We start from the raw sequence: 10,767 nt of genomic DNA, 5'->3' as shown, positions 1-10,767 counted from the left end.
CTCAACACAAGAACACTTTGTTCTAACAATCCATCATTCTGTGATGCTCATCTCCCCAACATGATCTCTGAAGACAAAATGGGTGCATAAGCAAATGTGGTGAAGAAAGCTGATGGTGCCTGGCTATCAAAAGATATAGTGTCTCGGGTCTTAAAAATTTGAATATAAACAAGTGGCCGTCTAGCTGAGAAACAACAAAGCCCACATGGAATATGCACACCAGCCTGTGTGATCATGAGGTGTCGATGGGATCAGATATCAGGCATCTAAGACCCAAAACAAAATCATACCTAATGTGAATGGGGGTGGGGCATGGTATGGCAAACCAATGCTCATCTGTAGACAATCAGGCATCCTCTCACAGAGGGGTCATTGGGAAGAGATGAGCCAGTCAAGATGCAGTATAGCACTGATGAAACAACTTTCCTCTAGTTCTTTGGTGCTTCCTTCACCCCACTATCATGACCTCAATTCTACCTTACAAATAGGACTAGAGCAGAGCATGTACACTGCTACAGATAAGAACCGGCAACACAGGGAATCCAGGATAGATAAACCCCTTGGGGCCAACAATGAGAGTAGCCATACCAGGAGTACTAGGGGAGGGTGCGGTGAGAAAAGGGGAACTGATCACAGGGATCAGTCTATAACCCTCTCCCAGGGGGACAAATAACAGAAAAGTGGGTGAGGGGTGACAGAGGACAATACAAGATATGAAAAGAATCATCTATAACTTATCAAGGGTTAGCTAGGGAGGGAGGGTTGGGGAGGGAGGGGGAGGAAATGGGGAGCTGATAGCAGGGGCTCAAGTGGGAAGAGAATGCTTTGAAAATGATGATGGCGGCATATGTGCAAATGTGCTTGACACACTGGATGAATGTATGAATTGTGATGAGAGATCTAAGAGCCCCCAATAAAAGTTTTTTTAAAAAAAATACTAAACCTAAAAATACAGGTACATAGACCTATTTCCCCATCATCATACATAAATATACTTACATATGCACATGCCTGGATTTAGACCTCTATAAATGCTGTTTGCCTCCTCTATTTCATTTTCCTTTCCTCTTGTCCCACTGTCGTGTTCAGCCTTCATTTGGGTTTCAGTCATTCCTCTCAATTACATTGCCCTTGATCAAGCTCACCAGACCTCCGACACCCTCAAAGGGAGGAATCTGAAGAGATTTTCCCCCATGAACACAGGTGGTCACGGACTTGAAGTTTTAAGAAAATGGAAACGGGTCATGGGGAGAAAAGGACAGGAGAGTTGAGCCAAGGAGTCATTTGTTCTCTTTTCCTCCCAGCAATTTTATTGGTACATAATTTACATATCATACAATTCAGTAACTCAGTCATATCCAGGAGAACTACCCAATCTTATCATGTCAATTTTAGAACAACCACGTCCCCTCCCCCGCCAAGGAATCTTTCTTTGTTTTTCATCACAATGCGCCTGCTCATTCTCCAAGGGCAGAATTTCAGACTCTGAGAATTTTGTTGGGAAACCTTTCCTCCCCAACTCCCCACACCCCTCCTGTTCTGACCTTGCCCCTTTGAGATCCTTTTTTGTTCCCAAGACTCAAGCTCCTTTCAATGGAACGTGCTGGGAGTCCCTAGAGGATATCAGAACCACTGACTGGATTCCTAGAAAGCAGGGAGTTCTTGGAGGAGGGATGAGAGATGGAAACACTGGCTTCAGAAGTGTCCAGACCTGGACGGAAGGAAGATGTGTAAGAAACAGTAGCCTCTGCAGGGGACCGAACTGCAATGATGAACGTATAAACCTCACCCCCGCCCCACCCCCAGGGAGACGAACAACAGAAACGTGGTCCAAGGGGGACAGCGGACAGCGTAAGATATGAAAATAATAATATATGGATTGTGATAAGAGTTTTATGTGCCCCCAATAAAATGATTCAACAAAGAAAATAATTATAATTTATCAGGGGTCCACAAGGGTGGGTGAGGGAAAAAAGAGGAGCTGATACCAAGGGCTCAAATGGAAAAAAATGTTTTTAAAAAACATGATGGCAAATATGTACAAATGTGTTTGATACAATTGATGTATGGATTGTTACAAGAGCTATAAGAGCCCCCCCAATAAAATGATTTATTCATAATAAAAAAAGAAACAGTAGCTTCACATTTTGATATTTTTAACAACCGTTTCTACTATATTGTAGCCATACTTTACTTTGACTCTTGTGTGTGTCTGTAGGATTTTGTCTGTATGTGCACCTGTGTGTGCATAAGTCTGAGGGTGGGTCTGTGTTGTCTGTATGTGTATCTGAGCATGTGTGTCTGTTAATGTCTGTCTGTGTACTTATGTTTGTGTGTGGAGGGGGGGTCAGATGCTTACAGGCATCCTCCCTGGAGACAGACTGCTGTCTCACCCCACCACAGGGCTGGGCCTGCTCCCTGCTGCTGGGGACAATGGACTATTTCTCCCTGAAGCTTGCAACCATTCACTTGGTGGGGTTTACACCTTACTGCTAATGGTTCCCATGGAGATCCAGAGAACAGGTCAAACTGCTCAGTGACACCAAAGTTAAGCTGCCATCCTGAATCTAGGATCCGCCAACTTGTCACATGCATACCCCCAATCCTTCCTCTTCCTATTGCATGTATGTCCCTAGCCCACCCCCTCTCATTGCTGTATAACCTATAGTGAAACCCCTTCCTGTGATGGGAGTCTTTACCAGTAATTAGTGGGCTTGCACGCCCCTAAAGGTATATAGGCCTGGGTTAATGATGGAGATCTCTCTCTCTCTTGCTAGGCTCCTCTTTCCTCAGTTCCCTCTCCCCGCCCCCTTTCCCCTTGTCATCCTTCCCTTACCCCTCTCTCCACGTGGACCACCCAGCGGGGCTGAGGTGAGCATGCTACCATGAAATGTGTCTGACTGCATTATTGTAATGTCTCTTCTATCTCATGCTCTCTATGACGTTAATAATAATATATATACATCTCAACTGTACAATTGTGCTTGCTGAACCCATGGGTAGTGCTGGGGGGCGGCGCCCCCCAATTCATGCTGCATGTAAGTGTGGTTGTGTTTAGTGTATGTCTATGAATACATTTGCGTGTCTCTGTGTGTGTCTGTATCTATAGGTGTGCTTGTTTGTTCTTGTGTCTGTGTGTGAGTGCATGTGGTTGTGTCTGCGCTTGTCGTGTGTTCTTGTGTTTGTGGGTATGTTTGTGTGTCTGGGTGCATGTGTCTGTGTCTGTGCTTGTATCTGTGAGTGTATCCTTGTGGCTGTGTCATTGTTCAGTGTGTATTTATGTCTGTGTCCTTGTGACTGTGTGTGTATGTGTGTGTGCATCTGAGTGTATGTGGTTGTGTCTGTGTGTCCTTGTGACTGTGTGTGTGTGTGTGTGTATGTGTCTAGTCTCCCTCTCCGAGTGCCTGTGGTTTTCCTTTCCAGTGACTAGGCTGCTTGGAATGTCCGAGTCACCAGGCACAGGAGCCAGAATGGATTCTCAGTCCTTGAGCTGAGCAAGCTGGCTGACCCCCTTGCAGAGCCACACCTCCTTGTGGGGAGGGGTCTGGGGCTCTGGGTGGTGGGGCTTTAGTGAGAGCTGTAGGGGGACGTTGGCCAGGTCTGGGGCAGCTTCTGTCTTGCTTCATCCTGTTTCAGGGAGCCCCGCTGTTCACAGCAAAGTCTCAAGCCCTGAGCCCCTGCATAGCCAAGAAAGCGATTGGAGGAGCCTAGGACTTGGCTGTGGGAGGGCCTGAGGCATGGGGACCGCCTCTGCCTGCTGGCCTCTGCTAGTCCCTATTTCCTGCCAAGGATGGAAAGCTAAGGGGGTGGGGGGTGTCAAGGGGTCCTTTGCTGCTCATGTAGGTGCCACCAGTCCTAGGGTGACCGGGGACAAGGTGCTGAAGCACTTCAAGGCATCCCCCAGGAGCTTTCCCTCAGCCTGCAGCCAGGGCCAGCGCCAGAACTGGGGGCTGCGTCTGTAGCCCTACTGGACCTCTGCACAAGTCTGAAGCCAGGGACGCCCCCAGGGAACTTGGGGTGCCCTCTCCAATGCTCTTCTCTGCAGCTAAACCAGGAGTCTGAGCCAAGGGACTCTTGTCTGCGAGGCAGTGAGAGGCCAGGACCAGAGGATGAGGGGGAAAGGGATGGGCAAACCATTACCGGCCAGGCAGAAGGAGGAGGAAGCAAGACTGAGGTTAGCCGCAGCCCTAATAGAAACCAGTTAGAGAAACAGAGGGGAGGCCAGGCCTTAGGCCACCAGGCTGGGAGGGGCTTGTTTTTCCAGAATGAAAGGCCCCAGGGAGGGGCTCAAAGAAGAAGGCCCTGGACCAGTCTGGATTCCCATTTGGAACGGGGTGGATCTTGCTGGGGAAATGGGTCCATTAGTTACCTCAGCCCTGCTTCTCCCCATCAGTCCTCCCAGTTGTCCCCCCTCGCTCCCTCTTGCTGCTGCCTCACCTCTTTCCCTTGGGCTGGAGACTTGGGGAGCAGAGCAGGGTCCCAGGACCGAGACCCCAGTTCCGGAGAGACTGGGCTGGTGGTGTTAATTAAATCCAAACGGGCAGTCTAAAAAATGCACAGAGGATTTTTTGTGGTTGTTAGGGTTTGGGGTTTGTTTGGCTTTTCCTCCTTGAGGTTTGCTTAACTACAAGGTGTGGGTTTGGGACACACTGTGAGCCCTGTTATTTCCCATTTGTTTATGGTACTTTGTAAGTTTTCCCAGAGCTTCAAATTTGTGCCTTCCGTGGAGGGAAGGGGGAGGATTCCTACGCCTCCCCCCCTTCTTCTCCTGGAGGGGGACTTCTACGTCCCCCTTGCTCTCCCTTTTCTCTGGGATGGGGTCCCTCTCTCTACCCTCCCCTCCTTTGGGTGGAGGGGTTCTCATTCCGGGAGTGGGTCCTGTTCTTTAAGAGGGGGGCTTACATCTCTGGTTTTGGGGCTCCCATCCTCCTCCCCTCCCCTTTCTCTGGGTGGGGTAAGAGCTCTCGGTAGTTGTATAACTTGGGGTCTGGTTTCAGGAAGGCCAGGCTCAGCTGACCCTGGAGGCTGATGGCCCAGCCTGGAAGGGAGGGGGCTGCTTCTGGGCCAGGTCTCCCCAGCAGCTGTGCTCTCCTGGCAGTCCCCTCCCCACCCCCCAGCCCAGGACCCAATGGGGCAGGTGCTACTCTGTCTCTACTTCCCAGGTGGAGGGAGAGGGAAGGACCTGCCACAGCTAACTGGTGGAGAAGGCAGAGCCTCCCAGTCTGGCCGGGTTGGGGTGGGGGGTGGGGTGGGGGAGGCGCAGGGCAGGGGGCGCGGTCAGAGGCAGCAAAGATTCTCTAGGGGTCCCTGCTTGAGCCGCCTTTCTGTGGGTAGAAGGAGGATGGACCAGGCCCAGCCCTGGCAGCCTGCTGACCTGAGAATGCTCCGGCCCCTTTCCAGGCTCTCTGTCTGAGGCTGGGGCCCCACCCCAGAGGTGGACAGGGGCTGCCTCACCACAGAGGCCAGTCCTGCAGGAATCCTGGAGGCCTCCTGCCCCTCCACCCATAGGACCTGAGCCAGAGGCAGGAGTGGGCAGCCCACTCCGCCCCTCGGGGCCAGCTGAGGCTGGGGGAGGCTGAGAGTCTGGGCGGAGTCGGAGGGGTGTCTGGCCCCAGTTGTCCAAGCCAGGGCTCCGTGATGTCAGAGCGGGTGCTGCAGAGGGGGAGGGGACAGGCTGTTTTTCTGGAGTTCAAGCCGGAAGAGACAAAGCGAAGCCAGTGAGTCTGCAGCGCCATGGAGCCGCTGTCCCGAGTGCTGCTCTGGAAACTTGTGCTGTTGCAGGGTACGTGTGCCTGGGGTGGGGGCAGGCAGGGGGTATTAGGTGAGGTGGGGGGGACGACGCTGGGGGTGAGAGAGGGCTCAGGGTGAGTAGGCTGCGTGGGTTCACTTTTGCGAGTTTTGAGCAAAACCGCCTGTGTGAACAGAAGCTTTGAGAGGGTGGGACATCCGCAAGGGATGGGTCCGGTCTGGGGTGGGGGTGAGACAAAGGAGCTCACTGGGAGACGGACCAAGGGCCCAAGGGAGAAGGGTCCCCCACCCCTAGAGCCTCCCTTCCAGGATAAGGAGCCCGGAGACCCCTGCAGGGCAGATGAACCAGGAAAGGGAGCCAATGGAGGGGGCTTCTTCCAGCTGGCCGCACACCCCCGCACCTTGTGGGCGAACCCCATGCCCAGTGGAGGAAGCCAGAGGGCCTGAGGAGGAAGGACTGGTTTTGAGGACTGAGGGGGCCTGGCGGGGTAGCGGGACATCGAGGGCCTGTGGGTGTGGGGGGCTGCATGCCCGGCTCCTTGAGCCCGCCTCTGGCTGCCGCTGACCGGGCACATTCCTCTCGCCTGGGCACCCAGCCACATCTGTGGAGCGGAACTGAGCCTGTGAGGGAGGGGTAGTGGTGGGGTCAGTCCCCACCTCTGCAGCTCTGAAGCTGCCTCCCCACGGTGGTCCTGTGCCTGAGAGGCCCTTAATAGAAGAAACCGGGCAGGAGCCTTAGGATGCAGCCCCCAGAACCAGTGCCAAGGGAGCCCGCTATGGTGCCAGGCTTTGATGCTTTGGATGGCCAGGATGGTTCTGGCTCTCTGGGAAGGGTGCTGTGGATCAGTTTGCATTGGGTCTGGTCCTGGCCAGGGCCACAATCCCTTCAGTAGGAGGTCATCAGAGCCCCCACCTTGGGTCCTCCTGAGTTCCCCAGCTTTATGCTCCATCTGGGAAATGAGGGTGACACCCTCCCTCATGGAAGATGATGGAAGGGATCTTGGGGGACCCCACCAGACATCAGGGTTGAGGGTGACCCTTGCGAAGTCTGACTCTGCCCTCTCTCCTTGCAGGCATTGCTGCCCTGGCATCCTCAGGTTGGTGACCATGCGGTGGGTGCTCGAAGTTCCCCAGCCCCTTTCCCTCCCCAGCCCCTGACTCGCCCCCTCCCTCCCCAGGGCCGGCGATGGCTGGCAGCTCCGTGGTGTCAGAGGTGGAGGAGAGCTGGGTAGCCGGCACCGGGGCGGTGCTGCGCTGCCAGAGCCCGCGCATGGTGTGGACCCAAGACCGGTTGCACGACCGCCAGCGCGTGGTCCACTGGGACCTCAGCGGAGGCAGCCACGGCCCTGCGCGCCGACTGGTGGACATGTACTCAGCGGGCGAGCAGCGCGTGTACGAGCCCCGCGACCGCGGTCGCCTTTTCCTGTCGCCCTCGGCTTTCCACGACGGCAACTTCTCGCTGCTCATTCGCGGTATGCCGGGGCCGTCGAGGCGCGGACGCTGGGCGCGCAGGGCGCTGGGCCGCGGGACTCACGGCCGTTTTCTCCGCGTCTGCAGCGGCGGAGGAGACGGACGCAGGGCTGTACACCTGCAACCTGCACCATCATTACTGCCACCTCTATGAGAGCCTGGCCATCCGCTTAGAGGTCACCGACGACCGTGAGTGTTCAGCTCCCGCCCCGCCCCCCCATTCCTGGCGGTCCCCCCATCCCGCCCCACGCCCGCCCTGGCACCCAGGCACCTGGTCCAGCGCCTTTTCCCTGTCCTGCACCCCCGCCCCCCTTACCCGGGCCCGGCCCGCCCCGCCCTCACCTCCGGCCCGCCCCGCCCCCAGCCCTGGCGGCCGGCGCGCGCTGGGACGGCGAGAAGGAGGTGCTGGCGGTGGAGCGCGGCGCGCCCGCGCTGCTGACCTGCGTGAACCGCGCGCACGTGTGGACCGACCGGCACCTGCTGGAGGAGGCGCAGCAGGTGGTGCACTGGGACCGGCAGCCGCCGGGGGTGCCGCACGACCGCGCCGACCGCCTGCTCGACTTGTACGCATCGGGCGAGCGCCGAGCCTACGGGCCGCCCTTCCTGCGCGAACGCACGAGCGTGGGCGAGGACGCCTTTGCGCGCGGTGACTTCTCGCTGCGCATTGACCCGCTGGAGCCCGCTGATGAGGGCACCTACTCCTGCCACCTGCACCACCACTACTGCGGGCTGCACGAGCGCCGCGTCTTCCACCTGACGGTCACCAAGCCCGCTGGGGAGCCTCGAGTCAGGGACTCGCCCGTCAACGGCTCCAGCCGTGCCGGCGCCTCGGGGCCAGGTGAGGAGTGGCCCTGGGCCCTGGAGAAGGCGTTGTGAATCACGGGGACCACTTCCTGGTCTCACTCAGGGACCACATTCAGGAATCCGGGGATGGCCTGGGGAAGGGACTCACCCGCTTGGGCTGCCCTGAATAGACCGCCCCCGCCGCCCCCCCCCACACGCCAATCATGACAGAGAGGGGTGCATTGCCTGCCCCTCCCTGTCCCTGCAGACCCCACGCTGGCTCGTGGCCGCAGTGTCATCAACGTCATTGTCCCCGAGGGCCAGGCGCACTTCTTCCAGCAGCTGGTCTACGTGCTGGTCACCCTGCTGCTCTTCATTGTGCTGCTCATCGCCGTCGTCCTGGCCACTCGGCAGCGTCGCCACCGCGGAGGTGAGGCCTGGGCCACAGGCCCTGGGTACAGGCGCCCCTTCAGCAGAGGCTGCCCAGTAGTCTAGCCGCGGGGCAGGGAGGGACCGGTGCAATGCCAGGCATGCTCAGTAGGAGATGAGCAAGAGCCCAAAGGCCCAGTGGCTAGCTGGAGGGGGGCACTGCCTGGGATGGGTTAGTAGGGCCTGGGAGGGTAGGGGTGGGGCCCGCGGCACCAAACCAGCAGCAATACAAGCCCCCACCCCCCTCAGGTTATGAATGCTCAGAGAAGCAACCCACGATGGCAATGGGGTGAGTATCCCTGGCTTTCCTGGGGGAACCATCTCTTCCCACTGCCCAGCCCTAACCTGCCCCGCGCTGCCTCCTCCAGGAAGGATGTGAACATGGCAGAGTTGGCTGTGGCCCCTGGAGACCAGGCTCCTCACAGGGGCGATGACATCCAACTAGGTGAGGTGGGCTTCAGCCCTCGGCCAGGGGGAAGTCCGTGTCTGGGGAGCCCAGGCGCTCACTCTCTGTGTAATCTCTCCGTGACAGATTACAAAAACAACATTTTGAAGGAGAAAGCTGAGCTGGCCCACTGCTCCCCGCCGGCCAAGAACATAGACCTGGACAAAGGTGTGTGTCTGGTGAAGGCCTCCCCCACCCGCCTCCCACCTCGGAGTCCACCCTCCACCCCTTTCCAGGGGCTTCCAAAGTCACTGCACCTAGCTTCCCCTGGGAAATCCTGGGGGATGTCTGCCCTGAATCGCCCTCAGGGTGGGGAGGAGCCCAGATTCAGCCTTGCCCCTTGGTTTCCAGAGTTCAGGAAGGAGTACTGCAAATGAAGCGGCTTGAGCTCCTGGCTAGACCAGCAGCTCCGCCACCCCCCACCCACCCACCTCGGAGGACATGCTTCCACCTCTGAGTTCTGGGTGCCCCTGGCCCCATCTCCAGCGGCTGGTCCCGCTCTCCTGGAACTTGACCTGGACTGGTACAGAGCAAGCTGTCTTCACACCCCTCCCCCGGAAGCCATGGTCCTCTCATGGGACCGTGGGCTCCCTGATAATCCTGGCTGGCATGGTAGCCACTGTTCCTTCAGCCAACCCTGGCGGACACCTGGACTCACGGGGGACCCTGTTCTCCTCTCCCCCACTGCCATTGGATCAGCCAAGACTCCTCCAATGCTCACCAAACCTGCTGTGCCCCTGGAAGCTGTGGGCCACTGATGGAGGGGGTTCAGCAGAGGCGGGGTGCCCCCAGACTGGTGTCCTCTGCCCTTTCTAAGTGGCTGCTTTTGTAGTCTTAGCCTCCCAGGACAACCCCTAGATCTCACCATGGGTCATTCCAAGCACCATCTGGGCTGCCATCTACTCCACCTGAGACCAGAGGCCTCAGCACCCTTCAGGCTCAGGGCTAATGGCCCTCTGTCCCTCTTGGGGCCACCCCAGGGTGCCCCATTGCCCTTTTCTCCTGCGTTGGGCTCCGTGCTCCTGCCTTCTTGCCAACCTAGTGCCTTGACAGTCACCGGGCTCCGTGTGACTTCTGACTGACAACCTTCCCGCAGCCTCTCCCCGGGCTGGTGGCTGCGGCCACATATGGCTTCTGCTTTGGGCTGAGGACAGGGGAGGAGTGAGGATGACGGGTGATCTCTGCCACCATGCCAGCTCCCCATGTGTGCACCTCCTGAGGAATTGCGGCTGTCACAATAAAGGCCACATCTGATTTGTAAAGCCTGGTCCAGGTGTGCCTCTGCCAACTTCCCCTTCTCCCAGTGGGAAGCCCAGTTGCCTTCCTCACCTTCCTTCCTGTTCCTTCGTGGAAGGTCCAGTCCGGGCCTCCTATAAGCAGCACCCTGGGAAGGATGGGGAGGAAGGTGCCTGCATGCAAATGCATTTCAGGTCTTGGAAGGGCTCATTTGGACAAGGGAGAGGGACGGTGCAGCTACGAGGACAGAGTGGTCAGTGCAGGTCCTCTGAGAAGCAGATGTCAAGAAGGGATAAGGCCAAGATGAGCCCATAAAGGGTGTAGAGGCAGGGCTAGACCAAGCCTTCCGAAGCTGATGCAGGTCCAACACCGCTCAAAGGAGAGGGGGCAGGCTGGCTGGGCAGGAAGAAGCTGGAATCACAGCCCAGGACCTAAGAAAGTCCCGCAGGCCAACTGGAGGGGGAGTGGGGGTTGGGGGGAGCTCTGTGACCAGGGACCCTGAGACTGGGTCCTTGCTTCAGTCCCTTGCTTGCTCATTGGCTGGGAACAGCTGCAAGGCATGGATCTGAGTGGGGCCAGGGGCAACAGCTAGGTGGCAGGACTGCTGAGTGGTGACTCTAAGGGCTACCGCAGACCAGTGAGTAAGTGCCGGTTAG

The 10,767-nt window shown here is 57.3% G+C and overlaps 1 protein-coding gene and 1 long non-coding RNA gene across 2 annotated transcripts; one reads left to right on the top strand and one right to left on the bottom strand.

The window, feature by feature from the left end:
* Nucleotides 1–1,302: 1,302 nt before the first annotated feature.
* Nucleotides 1,303–5,767, bottom strand: LOC142448207 (uncharacterized). Its single transcript, XR_012784510.1, has 3 exons — nt 5,375–5,767; nt 4,438–4,545; nt 1,303–1,711 (listed from the first exon to the last, which is right to left on the bottom strand). It is a non-coding gene; the product is annotated as an uncharacterized LOC142448207 (long non-coding RNA).
* MXRA8 (matrix remodeling associated 8) lies at nt 5,354–10,137 on the top strand. The gene is made up of 10 exons (XM_075549820.1): nt 5,354–5,782; nt 6,822–6,845; nt 6,927–7,220; nt 7,306–7,407; nt 7,583–8,056; nt 8,270–8,431; nt 8,680–8,719; nt 8,799–8,875; nt 8,963–9,043; nt 9,227–10,137. The coding sequence occupies exons 1-10, from the start codon at nt 5,734–5,736 to the stop codon at nt 9,250–9,252; spliced, it is 1,329 nt and encodes a 442-aa protein (XP_075405935.1). The 5' UTR covers nt 5,354–5,733; the 3' UTR covers nt 9,253–10,137.
* The last annotated feature ends 630 nt before the right edge of the window (nt 10,138–10,767 follow it).

The sequence above is a fragment of the Tenrec ecaudatus genome, chromosome 1, assembly GCF_050624435.1.
Source record: "Tenrec ecaudatus isolate mTenEca1 chromosome 1, mTenEca1.hap1, whole genome shotgun sequence".
Lineage (NCBI taxonomy): Eukaryota > Metazoa > Chordata > Mammalia > Afrosoricida > Tenrecidae > Tenrec > Tenrec ecaudatus.
Note: the sequence above shows the minus strand (reverse complement) of the source record. Positions and strands in the feature narration are given on the sequence as shown.